We start from the raw sequence: 15,954 nt of genomic DNA on the forward strand, positions 1-15,954 counted from the left end.
CATGGACTTGGCAACCTATGTACAAATATGCTTGATACAACTGATGTATGGAGTGGCATAAGAGCTGTAAAAGCCCCCAATAAAATGATTTTTAAAAAGAAAGAAAGAAAAAGTACCATGGACTGCTAAGAGGACAAACCAATCTGTCTTGGAAGAAGTCACGCCAGAGTGCTCCTTAGAGACAAGGATGGCAAGACTTCATCTTACATACTTTGGACATGCTGTCAGAGGAGACCAGTCCCTGGAGTAGGACGGCATTTTTGGTCAAGTGGAGGAGCTGTGAAACAGAGGAAGGCCCCTGATGCCATGGAGCGACACAGTGAGTGCATCAGTGGGCTCAGGCTTGGAAACGCTGGCGATGGTGGTGCAGGACTGTGTGGTCGCTGTGAACGGACAGGAACTCGATGGCACCTAACAACAGCACTAAAGCTGATGAAGAAACGGAAGTACTCTCTGTGGTTCAGTCTGAAATTTAGCCAGCTTGCAACCATCAAGCATTTTTGGCAAATGGGGGGCAAAAGTTGTGGACAAAGAGTAAGAAACAGTAATTAGAAAAATTGGCCTTGGTGATCAATATAAATGAAGCTGTTGATACACGTAGACTGTACACACGGACCTTGCCAGATGGCATACTTAGGAGTCATATGTACCGTGGCTGTGGGAAGAGATGAGGGGGAAGTTCAACCGCAGTGGTGAAAACGAGGCAGGGCCGATCGGAAAAGATGTTCCACTGCTGGCGGGTATCATGTTGAAGTGGATGAACATGAAAACATGTCCACAAGAGCCAAAATACGGTCTTGAATGCATTCCACCCGAGTTTCAAGACTACCTCAAAAGAGCAGAGCAGACTTGTTGAACACGGGGACCTGATGAGATGTGAGGAGGAAGGAGGAGACCTACTCCAAAGCAGAGGACGGTGCCGGAAATAGATGCAACCAGTAACTGGGTAACCGAAGGCCTGGGACAGCTGAGGAAGAGGTCCGGTGCATCCCAGTGCCGACTCCGCACGAGGGCGAAAATGTGAAGATATACAGGTGGGTGGAGACCGGTAGGGGAGTAAGGCAGCCCCTTCCAGCTCTAAAGGACTTCTTTACTTGGGCGCGCTTAAGTCTAGAAAGCAGTACGGCGGCGGACTGGGGGAGCGGGGGAGCGGGGCTGGACTCCGAGGGCGGTGCTGCGGGCGGGGCCGGAGGAGGGCGGGGCAAGAGGGGGCGGGGCAAGAGGGCGGGGTCGAGGCAAGAGGAGGGCGGTATCCGGGGGCGGAGCAAGAAGAGGCGGGCTCGAGGGCGGGGTCGAGGCAAGAGGAGGGCGGGATCCGGGGGCGGGGCAAGGGGAGGGCGGGACTGCCCCGACTCCTCTCCCTTCGGCTGGGGCGGGCTCCAGACCAAGACCGGCGTCTTCGGCGCCGTCCTCTCGGAGTCACGGGGCAGCCATGCCAGGCCGCCTGCTGCGGGGCCTGTGGCAGCGATGGGGCCGTTACAAGTACCGCTTCGTCCCCTGGATCGCGATGAACCTCAACCACAACCCTAGGTGAGCAGCGGGCAGGCTCCTTTCAGCCTCTGGACGCCACGGCGGGTCCTGAGAGGGGTGGAGCTTGGGGTGGCCGCGGGGGGCGGGGCTGGCGAAGGGCCTAGTCTGAGTGGGCCTGGGGAGCTTGAAGCGGGGCCTGGCGGGCTCGACCCCGAGGCGGGCGGAGCCTGAGGTAGAAGGGAGCGTGGACGGAGATGGGTGTGTCCCGAGGTGGGAGGAGCCGACAGCTATTGGCGCCTGAGGTGGGCGGGGCGTGCCTGACCGTGCTGACTGTCCGACGCGGGCGAGTTCGGACTTGTGCCCTGGTCACGAGCGGACGCCGTACCTCAGTGGGCGGGGCCAGCAAGCCGATTTCCCAGGGTCCCCCGCGCTTTAGGGTCTGTGAGGCCGGGGTTAGGGGTGCCCCTTCGGGGAGTGCTGGTCCGGTTCTCCAGCTGTGCTTGCTGGGACAGCCGAAGTCTTTCTGTGCCGGCTTGGGACTCGGCTTCTTTAAAAAAGCATAAAAGCCCCTTCTCCCCGCTGAGACATGGTTGGCACTGAGGTTTGTCGTTACGGGCTATGAAAACAAACGGGAAGGTTGACGCCTCGGGGTAGTTCACGCATAGAAATCAACAAAAAGCTAATGAAACACAGCGGCGTCCCGGGTTTTTGCAACGCCGGGTGGGCGCCCTGAGGGAAATGGTGCAGCTGCCCGTGTGAGGGAGGGGATCCAGCCGAGCGGCTTTGCTGCGCGCGTGGCGCTGCCGCCAGCGCCGCAGGCGACGTCCAGGGAGAAACCCAGGTGCTCACCCAACAGGCAGGCAGGCAGGCAGGTAGGCAGGTCTCCCTTCAAGTGATAACGTTCGATTGGCTGTGGGTCAAGTCGGGAAAAGACTCGCGCCGTTTCTCGGCTGCTGCCACTTACTAGCGTTAGGACTAAGGGAAACTTCCCTAACATCTCCAGGCTGTGTCCCCTTGTCTGCAAAAACAACTCTGACGCGCCAGCGGTACGTGTAAAGACCTGGTAGCGATGGTCATTCACATCTTGGGCCTCTCAGAAATGTTGCTGTTATTAGCTTCTGGGAGTCTTGCTGGGAGTTTCCGTAGGTAGCTAGGACTATCTGAAACGATTCTTTCCCACTTTTTTTTGGCTTTAATCTCTGGAGGCAAATTAAGGCCAGCAACTCAGACGGCATGCAGAAACTCTGGCTTTTACCAGTTGAAGGGTAGTGAATAGAAATTTTTCCCATTTTCAGGACCCTCCGATATGTTCCAGAGGAATCCAAAGACAAAGTAATATCAGATGAAGAGGTCTTAGGATCATTACTGAAAGTTTTCCAGGCACTGTTCTTAAATGATTTCCATAAACAATCAGATATCTTGACTGTGCTTCCAGAAACTGTTCAACTGAAATATCAAGACTTACTGGCAGTTCAGCATCAAAGAGTGAAACTGCTTGAAAACAGACATCAACAGCAACATATCTTTAAAGCAGAAGAAGTTCTTTATCAGACTTTGGGCTTCAGTGTTGCCCGAGCAGCTAGCTCATTGATAACTGCTGGAAAAGGTGTCTTCGTTGCCAAAGGATTTGTGCCAAAAGACGCGGTTGTTTCTATGTATCCTGGTAATGGAATGATTATGTAGTACTTTGCCAATAGGTTTTGTATATAGTTAAATAGAAGTTCAACAAAATCCTCAGAGTTGAATTGGAAGCTAAAATGTTCACAGATTTTTTAAAATTCTAATTTGGGAATTAACTTTATAAATTCTGTTATTCATAGAAAGTATTCTGGGGTCACTTTCTAATGTTTAAATTTAGCAGAACATGTCTTTCTTTGATAAGATCGAATACTGAGAACGCACTAAAGGATAAATTGGGAGCCCTGGTGGTGTAGTGGTAGTTCATTGGGCTGTTAACTGCAAGGTCAGTAGTTCGATACCATCAGCTGCTCTGAGGGAGAAAGATGAGGCTTTCTGCTCCCTGAAGAATTAAAGTCTCAGAAACCCACAGGGACAGTTCTACCCTGTCCTATAAGTCTCAGAAACCCACAGGCAGTTCAACCCTGTCCTGTAGAGTCACTAAGAGTAGGAATTGACTCAGTAGTGGTGAGCTTGAGTTTTTTTTAATTATAAATCAGTGTGTTTTAATTAATTGTTAATGAAAGGTGTGTCATGATGTGGGTAAAAACATGAAAAAAATTTAAACTAGTGAATCACAGAATAAGAATTCCCATACTTGAAAAGTAAAGTTAACTTCTTTACAAAAGGTTTTTGAATATTGAATGTGTGATTTGTTAAACTAATGTATACTCGATATAAGCTGAGTTTTTTAGCACATTTTAAATGCCATTGTTGTGGTAAAATTAGGTGCCTCAACTGATATTTGGGTCGGCTTATACTTGGGTATATATGGTATGTTATTTGGGATAGTGGAAAATGTGTGTAATACCGAAGTCAGATAGACTTGTTTTTAAAAGTCACTGCTACTTTTGAATTTTATATCTCTAAGCTAGGGAATCTGGTTCCACTTATATGAGGTGACTTCAAAAAGCACATGGAAAAAATTAATGGAAAGACAATAGAAAAATTCCACAAACTTTCTGAAACCCTCACATAACTAACCTTTTTACAGATGAGCTAAGCATTGGGCTGCTAGCCACAAGGTCGGTGGTTCAAGACAGTCAGCTGCTTGGTGGGAGAAAGATGTGGCCACCGGCTCCCATAAAGATTTACAGTCTTGGAAATCCTGGGGAGCAGTCGTACGTACTCTGTCGTAGAAGGTTGACATGAGTCACAGCCAACTTCATGGCAGTGGGTGTGATTTGGTTGATTTACCTTGTGAAGTCCAAAAAGAATGAACCAGCAAGCAAACAAATAATAAAATGCATTTAATATAAATAGATCAACCATACTTGGCACTTGGGAAACACCTAGTAAATATTACTTTCACACTTTCTCTCCTTAGCTGGTTAGAGAAGAAACAACCTAAATGTTAGCCTCTCCTATGTGTCTATATTTTAATTAATTGGCCAGCCATATTTCCTAAAATATTTTTAATAGATGTCAAGCCAATCTACTTTAAAAAAAACCAAAAAGATGTTTTGTAAAACCAATCCTAAAACGTAATGTTTAATTTGTTGTTAACCCAAATCATCATATTTGATTCTGCTGAGGGGGCAGGTTGGTTTCTGCTCCCCTTGCTATTGGGTAGGCACACTTGAAAAGGGATAAACAGCCAAAGACAGTGTGATGGTCTAGACTAGAGGGAAGAAGCCCTGGTGGCACAGTGGGTTAAGCATTGCACTGCTAACTAAAAGGTTTGTAGTTTGAACCCACCAGCTGCTCCACAGGAGAAAGATGAGGCAATCTGTTTATTCCATAGAGAGTTACAGCCTTGAAAACCCTGTGGAGCAGTTCCGCTCTGTTCTGTGGGGTCTCTGTGCACCAGAACAACCTAGACAGCAGTTTGGAATTGAAGTAGTAGAGAAAGAATTATTTTCTTTTATTATGTTTGTAGACCATCCACACTTTGTTTCTGTGTGAGGCAGAAGTTCTTGGCATGGTGACTACAATTTTTACATGTTGCTGTCATATATCTTTGTCTTACTGTATATAATAGGTACAGTTTATCAGAAGTATGAGCCGGTCTTTTTCCAGTCCATTGGAAATCCGTTTATTTTTAGATGCCTGGACGGGGTGCTCATTGATGGAAACGACAAAGGGATATCAAAAGTTGTATATAGGTAAGTTGATGCCCATGTACAAGCAGATCGGCCATACGTTCTACAATGACGATGACTAACATTTTTATTTCAAATAGAAATCCATTTAGGGACTGCTGTGTAGCCTCTCATTTGTCCTATTGATTAAAGTTTTTTATTTTATTTTATTGAGGGCTCTTTTTTTAAATCATTTTATTGGGGTTCGTGTAGCTCTTAGCACAATCCATACATACATCCATTGTGTCAAGCACATTTGTACATTTGTTGCCATCATCATTTTGAAAACATTTTCTACTTGAGCCCTTGGTATCAGCTCCTCATTTTTCCCCTCCCTTCTTCACTCTCCCTCCCTCATGAGCCCTTGATAATTTATAAATTACTATTATTTTTTCATTTCTTACACTGATGTCTCCCTACACCTACTTTTCTGTTATCCATCCCCTTGGGAGAGGGTTATATGTCGATCATTATGATTGGTTTCTAGGAAGTTACTCTATTGAACTCCTGGGGTCAGCTCCTTCCCTCCCCCCACACCTCTCCTTGATTAAAGTTTGTTTGTTTTAAGATAAAGTGTACATGTTTAGTTTTAGGACTATTTTTTTTTCAATTTGATTTTGAGATAGAAGATTAACCCTTAGTTAATGTTTCAACCTGTTTCAGATCTTGCACTGGAAGGGACCGGCTTGGCCCTTTAGAAATGAGTGACAGTACCTGGCTGACTTCAGAACTGCATAACCCGCTGGCCCTAGGACAGTATGTTAACAATTGTTCAAATGGTAAGCTGGCTCTCAGATGAGTTGTATATATGACAAGTCGAGGTTAATTCGAGGCCTTGGATGTAGATATGTGACTGACCGAAGCAGTTGAGTTTTAATTTCTAAGCTATTCAAAGTCCTTAAATAACTATAACTTTATGAGGGCACATATCAGAGCTTTGAGGGAAATAATGATAGCAAATTTTAGCAAAGGCTTTATAACTAGAAAAAAATAAAACAATAAAAGCAAACACAAAACAAACTTGCTGCCACTCAATTCCATCTCAGAATGATCCTATTTGCCAGAGTAGAACTGCCCTTCTGAGTTTCCAAGGCTGTAAATCTTTATGGGAGCAGAAAACCTCATTTTACTTCAGTGGAGCTGCTAGTGGCTTTGAACCACTGACTTGTGGTTAGCAATCCAGTGTGTAACCACCAGGCCTCTTTGATATTAGGGAAACATAAATGTGAAGACTGATACTTTTGTTTGTATGTCAAAAAAGTTAAGGGAAAAAAAGGTAATTTCAGGGTATGTGTGTTCTGTGTGTATAACTTAAGTGTTTTCTGATACATTAGGAATCATTTACCAAGTATCACAATCCAGTATTGTTTTCTATGACCTTGTTTCGTGGTTTTGTTTCTAAAAATGATGTGCTCCTCCCTAGAGAGAGCAGCCAATGTCTGTTATCAGGAATTTGATGTGCCTGCAGTCTTTCCTGTAGAACTGAAGCAGTATCTTCCAAACATTGCCTACAGTTACGACAAACAAAGGTTAGTCTTATAGAAAAACCGTGTTTGTATTCTGCCTTGCACAGTGCTTAACCATGTTTATCTTTTGCTTTGACAGTGCTTAATATATATATGTGTATGTATGTATACATGTACATATATATAGTCAGAAAAACATAGAAATTGAGGTAGTTTTTTTTTTTAATGAAAAATTATGTAACTGGAGAAATAACATGGATACCATTCTGAGTGCCTCTGGCTAATGAGGCAGGATTAAGATCACCATTATCAGCATCACTTGCTCAAGGCCAGTTTCTTCTGTGAAGCTGAGTCAAACAAGGCTTCACCCTCCAGTTTCCTCCTTAGTTCTGACAACATTTAGCCTTCCCACAGCACTCTGAGCTGGGTTCAGTTATATATTGAAAGGGCCACACGGTACTCACAGCCAGAATTCAATGATTATGGGGTTCATTAAGGAATTAACAATTTACTGGTAATCAGGATACAATTATTTAGACAAAACCGCCTCTGCTCAGCCGTACCTAAAGGCAGTCCTCTCTCTCGTCCTTGATCTCTTAGCCGCATGGCCCTTGATCTATGTCCAGTTCGAGCAATGTTACAAAGCTCTTATAGGGCCACCAATAAATGCCCACAGAGGGTACCACTCCACAGTAAGTGCTCAACCTGAAGACGCATCTGTGTCACCATGGTCTGCAAACCTAACTCCGCAGTACTTAGAGGCACTCTAGTGTACAAGCTAGCCTTCTTTCGAAAGCATCCACCACTTGGCCTCATGCTCTGATTCTTGGTTCTACTGTTGCAGGTCCAAGCGGTGGCTCTTTTTCTACCAAGCAGGAATGCAATCACACTTAACCCTTTTTAAAAAAAATTAATCATTTTATTGAGGGTTCTTACAGCTCTTATAAGAATCCATACATTCATGGTATCAAACGTATTTGTACCTATGTTGCCTACATCACTTTCAAAACATTTTCTTTTTACTCCAGCCCTTTGTATCAGCTTCTCTTTTTTTGCCCTCCCTCCTCCACCCATCTCGTGATAAATTATAAATTATTATTATTTTCATATCTCATACCGTTCACTGTCTCCCTTCACCCATGTTTCTGTTGTTCATCCCCCGGGGTGGGGGTGTTGTATGGCAATCATTGCGATCAGTTCCCCATTTCTCCCCTTTCTTCCTCCACCATCCCCTACTCTCATGGTATTGCTATTCCCATTACCACACTTAACTCTTTTAACCATCATTCATAACTGAATCTTTAAGCATATACTCTTACCTTCTCTTAGGACAAAGTTCTTTGGTGAGAGTTACAAAGACTTTGTTTAGAAGAGCCATAGTCATTAATCATTAAGTGATTCATGGCACTACAGATTGAGATATCATTGCTGATGTCAGATGGATCTTGGCTGAAAGAGAAAACAGAAAGATGTTTACTTGTGTTTTGACTATACTAAGTCATTCAACTGTGTGAACCATAGCAAACTATGGATAGCCTTGAGAGGAATGGGAATCTTCTCATATTCAAGGTAGAATACTACATTGTGCTCATTCAGAACCTGTCCATGGATCAAAAGGCAGATGTGGAAACAGAACAAGGGAATACTGCATGATTTAAAATCAGAAAAGGTGTGTGCCAGGCTTGTATCATCTTACCATACCTAATAAATCTGTATGCTGAGCAATTCTTCAGAGAAGCTGGATTATATGAAGAAGAATGTGGCATCAGATTAGAGGAAAGTTTATCAACAACCTGAGACATGCAGGTGACACAGCCTTGCTTGCTGACAGTGAGGAGGGCTTGCTGATGAACATCCAGGATTGCAATGTGGATTAGGACTCAGTGTAAAGAAGACCAAAATCCTCCCTGTAGGTAACATCCTGATACATAGAGAAAAGGTTGAAGTCAACGATTTTGTCTTGTTTGGATCTGCAATCAGTGCTCATGGAAGCAGCCATCAGGAGATCAAAAGATGTGTTGCATTGGGCAAATCTGTTGCACAAGAATTTATAGAGTATTGAAAAGAAAAGATTTTACTTTGTGGACTAAGATGTGCCTGACCCAACTGGTATTTTCAATGGCCTCGTATGCATGTGAAAGGTAAATCTACACAAGATCTTTTTAGATGATTAAAAAGCAAGAATGTTATGTGTGCCTGACTCAAGACATGAGATTTCCCATTGCCTCATACACATGTGAAATTTGGACATTGAATAAGGAAGACTCAATGAAGAAGAACCGATGGTTTTGAATTGTGGTGTTAAAGAATTTCGAAAGTACCATAGACTGCTGAAGGACAAACTGATCTGTCTTGGAAGAAGTGAGACCAGAGTGTTCTTAAGGCAAGGATGGCAAGACTTATACTCTGATGATGTTGTGAGGAGAGACCAGTACCTGGCGAGGACATTAGGCTTGGTAAAGTAAAAGGGCAGTGAAAAAGAGGAAGGCCTTCAAGGAGATGGATTGACACAGTGGCCGACAATAGGCTGAGGCGTTGGAACAGTTGTGAGGATGGCACAGGGCAAGGCAACGGTTTGCTCTGTCGTGCATAGGGTCGCTATGTCAACAGTAATTCAGATTGGTTATGCCCTGGAGTCAGTTCTGGATCTTAGTGACCTTATGTGCAACAAAACAAAACACTTGTCCAGTCCTGCATCTTTTGCTGACATTCCTTAGAATGTGGATCTCTTCCAGTCAATTGGCTAGATAACTGCCTCCCCAGTTCGTGGCTTAAACAAATAAGCTCCTCTAGCCCAGCAAGCATTTGTTGAAGCATTTCAGTTAGGCTTGCATCAGTTTCTGGAGCCTTGTTTTTACCAATGCTTTCAAGTAAAGCCTGTATTTCTTCCTTTAGATTCTTGATCGTGTACTACCTCCTGCACTAGAAGGACACCAACTAATCCTTTTGGTATAGTGACTCTGTGTATTCCCTCCATCCCCTTTAGATAACTCCTGAGTTGTTCCAACATTTTGCCTCCAAAATCCTTCCGTTATTACAACTTGAGGCTTGGATTATTTTCTGCACTACATTCAACTGGAGAAATGCTGACTGTGTTCGTCCCTTTTGATTTTCTAACTCCAGGTGTTTGCATATTTAGTACAGTGTCTTCCCAAGCCTTTACCAGTTTCTGTTCAGCTTTTGTTATTTTTTTTCCATGCATTTTAGCTACTCTGTTCAAAAGCAAATTTCAGATTTCTTCTAATATCCATTTTGGTTTTGGCTTATTAATGGTTTTTGTGTGTTATTAATGGTTTCTGTATGCTTCATTTTTTAATGCTTTTATTGGAGACTCTTACATCTCTTATCACAATCCTATATTCATCCAGTGTGTCAATGCTTGATATTTTTAATGTCACCCCACAATGCATCTGGTCTTTGGTCATTAGTGTTCACTGTGTCAAATTTATTCGTAAGATGGTCTCTAAATTCAGATGGGATATACTCAAGGATGTATATTGACTCTCGTGGACTTATTGTATCTACTCGTGTGTAAGCCAAGTTTTTCAGCACAAAAAATGTGCTGAAAAACTGGGATTTGGCTTATACATGGGTCAGCGGTACCCCAGCGAGGTGTAACATCTCGCTGGGACCCCCGAGGTAACAGACGAGCACCTGTTATCTTGCGGGTGATTGCCGTTTCTCCGCTGTTCATTCAAAGCCCCACTGACACTGCAGGGCTTTGAATGTTTGTTTACTCACATCTAACCAATCAGAGCCGCCCTATAACGTGGACGGCTCCAATTCGCAGAAGCACCCATAGTGATTCACTTACGCTGGCAGCTGAACTGGTAAGGGTGTGTCTGTGTCTGTCTGCGCTCTGTCTCTCCCCTCTGGTCTCTGTATTAATAATTCACATCCTGTATCACCCCCCGCCCGCACGGACTCCCCCCCTCCCACTAACACGTCACAGGGGAATGGGCATTACCATGAACGTTCTTTTTTCAAAGTCTTGTTTTTTTATCATATTAGAAATGGATACTCTTGAACCAAAACAAAAATGCCGGTCATATAAGGTTGGTTTCAAAATGAAGGTTGTGTCAAGAGCAGAAGAGAGCAATAACAGTATTGCAAGTAGGGAATTCTGTGTTGATGAAAAGCAAGTGAGGGAATGGTGAAAAATGAAGGCTGACTTGGAACAGACTCCAAAAGCTAAAAAAAACTCGTCGTGGTTTAACGTCTTGGGCCTCTAGAGAGTGAATTACGTAAATGGGTTATGGAGTGTCGTCAAAATGGTTACTGTGTAACATGCCTGGGAATCTACATACGTGTTCTACAAATGACTAAGGATGACAAATATAAAGCACCAGGTATTGAAAAATTTGCTGCGTCAGCAGGATGGTATACTCGCTTCATGAATAGGTTTGGCCTATGGTTGAGACAAAGAACAAAGATTTCCCAGAAATTGCCACAAGACCTTGAAGAAAAAATTACCGTATGTCATTCCAGTCATTTATTATACAACAAAAGGATTTATAATTATGACCTGGAAGATATTGGGAATGTGGATGAAACTGCTATGACTTTTGATCTTCCAAGCAAGAGAACTGTGGCAAGTTTAGGAGAAAATAAAACATTTTTCTCAAAACCACAGGAAATGAAAAAAAAATACTTTACAGTTGTTCTGTCATGTTTGGCTAATGAGCTAAGCTGCATCCTGTCATTATTTTTAAAAGATCAATTTCCCACCAAGAATTACTGCGTGCACATGTTAAAGGCTGGATGGATGAAGACAAAACAAAAAAAATGGCTGGAAGAAATTTGGAACTGAAGACCAGGAGCAGCCTTAAAGAAAAAGTCATTGTTACTTGTTTGGAATATGTTCAGAGCCCACCTATCGGATGACATTAAAAAAAATTGGCAAAATCTAATAAAGTTACTTTAGCCATTCCACGTGGGATTACATCTTTACTGCAGCCTCTGGATGTATCTTTGAATAAGCCTTTTAAAGACCATGTGCGAAGGATGTGGCATGAATGGATGTCATCTAGTCAAGCCCGACTAACAAAAGGGAATTTCATGAAGCCTGACAGAGTTAATAGCAAAGTGGGTTCGAGATGCATTGGAAGACATTCCAGAAGACAAGGTGCGACATGCCTTCCAGAAATGTAGTATTAGTAATGCTATGGATGGCAGTGAAGACTGCGCTTTGTATGAAAATTACAGCAGTGATGGTGATGACGGCGATCTCAGTGAGGACAGCGTCTATGATGACCTCACACCAGCTGAAGTTCTGCATTGGGATACGGATGATGATGAGGAATCCAGTTTTGAAGGATTTTAGCTCTTTACATTTTAACTTGGTTGCTGATTGAGCTGAGGGAATAGTACTCTTAAGGTATCATTGTTGATACTTATTGTTTTTGTCAAACCTATTTTCCACTTACTGTGCTGGTTTACTAATGTTAAATGACTTGTCTTTTTACTTATGTTTTTATTTAAAATAAATATTTAAATACATTACCCCACCGATGTCTCAATTTTTAGTAATTTTATTTTCATTTGTTTTGATTATTGAAACTCACCAATAGCTTCTGCATTTTCCACCCTAGGCTTATACTTGAGGCAATCAGTTTTTCTGGTTTCCCAGGTAATAATTAGGTACCTCGGCTTATACTCGGGTCTGCTTATATTCGAGTATATACGGTACTTTTAATTTTCTTAATTTCAGTTTGAACTTGCTTATGAGCAATTAATGATCTCATCCCAATTAGTCCCTGGCCTTGCTCTGACTAATTATTTTGAGCTTCTCCGTTGTCTTTTTACGCACACGTAGTTGGGTTGATTCTTTTGTGTTCCATCTGACAGTTCCATGTCTTAATTACTGATTATGCTGCCGCAAAAGGTTATTTAAAATGAATAAGCCATTGGTCTTACAAAAGTCTGTTTTATGATCACCTACGTCATTTCTACCAACAAGACTATTTTTAAACTGCTCATCATTCTTTTAATCTCAGTTTTCACATGCCAGTTACTGTTGTGATTATCACTGCACCTTGATCAATTTCAGACTGAAGTTGTTGGTAAAAGTCTTCCATTTCTTCATCTTTGGCTTTAGTGGGTGGGACATAAATGTGAATGATAGTTAGAGTTCTCTATAGGCCTAGTTATCACTGACAGTCTTGTACTTGAGGATAGCTCTTGAAAATGTTTCTTTTAACTATGTATGCAATGCATTTCCTCTTCAGTTTGCCTTTCCCATCACAGTAGACCATAGGATTGTCTGCTTCAGAACAGCCAACACCATTCCAGGTCAGCTTAAGAAGGCCCCAAAATGAGTTCCTTTTCATTTTTGAGGACTGTGTTTTCCTACAATCACACTGCTTCCGTTCCATGTGGACTTTTCCCGTGTTGATAATGGATGCTTGCAGATGTTTCTTTAAAAGCTTTGTTCCATCCAGGTCATTAAAGCTGACTCTACTTGAGAAGGCAGCTCTTCCTTGGTTGTATTTGGAGAGCCTTCCAACCTGAGGGACCAATTATCGGCACTACATCAGACAGTAGTCTGTGTTATTTGTAAAGTTTTCACTGGTCTTTTTTTAGAAGTACATTTCCATGTCCTTTTTTGTAGCCTGTTCTTAGTCTAGAAGCTTCCCTGCAATCTCTCCACCGTGCGTGACCCTGATGGTATTCCAAGTACCCTTGCCTGTGGCATCATGACAACATGCAAGCCCACGGCATGACAGTGACACATGAGCAGTGGAACAGGCTGTAATTCTGAGCAGTTAGTTGCTGGCAAACTTTTTGTTGGTACCCTATTAAGTTGACCATTTAAGAAGTGATTTTTCCTAATTTGATAAGTGTGTATATGTGTGTTTGTGTGTCTGTCAGTCTAACAACTAGGTCTAAACATATTCTGGTTCCTAATGTCATTATCTTTCAACTAGTAGAGGGAAAGACAGATGAATGGAACATTGACTATATATACGTAGAAGAGTGTCTTACTAATTTTGTCGAGGAAAAGTATTTTAAATGTTTCCAGTTTTGCAAAACACAGATAATTAATAAACAATTATTAAGGTATATCATTTTAAAATCCTGTTCGTAGTACTAGTTTGTTGGCCTGAATATGTAGATGATTTTGGAAGAGGTTATCTATTGTTTTTAGTAATCTATAGCTTTGTGGTCTCCTTAAATGATAGACATATATTACTCTAGACTAATTCCATCAGAGATTTTTTTTCTTGGAAATCAAATACATATAACTAAGATGAGAACAAGACAGGTGAAGAGAGTTTTACTTATAAAATCTATATTGGCCAAAGGGGAGCAGATGTCAGGGGTTCAGGTGGGAAGAGAACGCTTTGAAAATGATGGCAGCTTATGTGCAAATATGCTTTTCACATTGGAGGAATGTATGGATTGTGATAAGAGATGTAAGAGCCCCCAATAAAAGTATTTTTAAATCTGTATTGGCCATATTAAATAAAGCTTGTATCTGTTAGTACTTCTAATTTGTGTATCTTTCTCTCCTGTTTACAGCCCACTTCGATGTGTCATTCTTGTTGCACTCAGGGATATCAAGCAAGGAGAAGAGCTATTTTCAAATTACTACACCATTGTCAGCTGACTCTTGTCCATCAGAAATTAGTGTTCTTATTCAGCTATGGGGTTATTAATTTTAAGTATTTCTATCAGTCCTTCCTCTGCGTTCCATCTGTAAAACAGTTGCTTTGTGAGATCTAATTAGAGTAGGGGTTTTTAATGTTTTTATGGATATTTGTGTCTGTTCCATGATAAAAGTCATTTGCTTTGTTACAGTTCCAAATTTGCAATGCAGTTTCATTTTAATTGGTTTTCACTTAAATACACAGTAACTGATTAAATTACTACGTACTGCCTAACCTTATCACTTCAATTCTTTTACTTATTTTCTATGTGGTTTATATGATGTTAGTGAATCCAGCAACTTCAGCCCCATTGATAAATGCCAACTCCTGTAAACACTTTGTTCTTACATAATGAAGTTTTTAAAAAATCTATTCTAAAATGGTGTAATCATTAATCAGTAAATTGGGGTGTATGTGTGTGTATGCGTGTACGTGTGTGCGTGCGTGTATGTGAAAGAGGTGTAGAGATTGTTCTAGCTGGGAAAGTGGAAAACGTGTTATGCAATCTTCTCTGTTGTATTGAACTTTTATGAGGCTGACAAAGAGGAAGAGAGACCATTTGAGCAGAAGAATATAGCTACAAGATGGTGTTGGGAGAAAGACTCTGTACTCCCTTCCCATTTTTCCATGTGTTGAGCTTCTGTTCACAGTGCGCCTGGTCTCTGCACTCATGGGAGGAGGAATGACTTTCTCAGAGCATCTTTGGACAAGGCACCGAGGGCTCAGACTCTTTCTGGTTCCTTCTCTGGAGATCAGCCTGCTAGCCTAGAGTATATCTTGGGCTTTTCTGCCCCTGTAGGGAGAGGCCTGTTGCCAACTAGGTCTCAGCTCTGCATCCACCTCCAGAGTTTTGTTGTTGTAATTACTTTTTCTCTTAAACTTCTAAGTTTGAATGGGGGAGAGGGCTCATTTCTGCCCACCTTTAGTGGTGTACCACCAGTTTTTCTCCCAATCACTTTTCCAGTTGACATTCCTGCTCCTCAAACGATACTCCTGACTAAATCGTCAGGAGTAATCCTTTCACGTCAACCAAGTCTTAACATGCTTCGCTCAAAATTTTCCCATGACCCTTCATTTCATGGAGTCAATGCCAAAGTCCTGAAAGACCTACATGATCTTGCGCTCATTACCGCTGTCTGGTCTCCTCACTGCTCTCTGAACCTGCCAGGCGCGCTCCTACCTCAGGGCACTTACACTTGTTCTCTGTCAGGAATGATCATTCCCTCTAGATTTCATTTGTTCAGTTGCCTTTTTAAGTGAGATGCTTCACCTAACCTCCCCACTTAAATTTATAATCCCTGAATTCCTACCTCTGATGCTCCTCATTCTATTTCCATCACCATCTGACAGACATTTGCCTCATGATTTAAAGCAAATTTTGTTCAACAGGATTATTCAGGTAGTCTAAGGTGGAAGTTGATTCCTTCAAGATAAGGCTTCTGTTTAAAACTAGGCATTTATGTATATTTAATTTTCCCAGTATAATTTGTCTTTTGTGTCCCTGATATCCTAAAGCCAGAGGGAATAATCTTGTAGAAAAGCCAATCTACTTAAGAAGACCTGGTTATTTACACTTAGTAACTACTATGAGGAGGGACCTGGGGAATAAAA

The 15,954-nt window shown here is 42.1% G+C and overlaps 1 protein-coding gene across 2 annotated transcripts in view; it reads left to right on the forward strand.

Annotated features, from left to right (window-relative positions):
* The first annotated feature begins 1,355 nt into the window (after positions 1–1,355).
* Positions 1,356–15,954, forward strand: part of SETD9 (SET domain containing 9) — a 30,773-nt gene continuing 16,174 nt past the window's right edge. The window contains exons 1-6 of one of the 2 annotated variants that reach the window (XM_075541053.1): positions 1,356–1,530; positions 2,766–3,133; positions 5,129–5,252; positions 5,892–6,007; positions 6,652–6,757; positions 14,216–14,673. In XM_075541053.1, coding sequence (XP_075397168.1) covers positions 1,433–1,530; positions 2,766–3,133; positions 5,129–5,252; positions 5,892–6,007; positions 6,652–6,757; positions 14,216–14,303 — 900 coding nt within the window. In that variant the 5' untranslated portion in view covers positions 1,356–1,432 and the 3' untranslated portion in view covers positions 14,304–14,673. Of the gene's footprint in view, positions 1,531–2,765; positions 3,134–5,128; positions 5,253–5,891; positions 6,008–6,651; positions 6,758–14,215; positions 14,674–15,954 lie in introns of those variants that run through there. The other variant, XM_075541052.1, reaches the window with a different exon arrangement.

This window comes from Tenrec ecaudatus, chromosome 2 (genome assembly GCF_050624435.1).
Source record: "Tenrec ecaudatus isolate mTenEca1 chromosome 2, mTenEca1.hap1, whole genome shotgun sequence".
In the NCBI taxonomy this organism is placed as follows: Eukaryota; Metazoa; Chordata; class Mammalia; order Afrosoricida; family Tenrecidae; genus Tenrec; species Tenrec ecaudatus.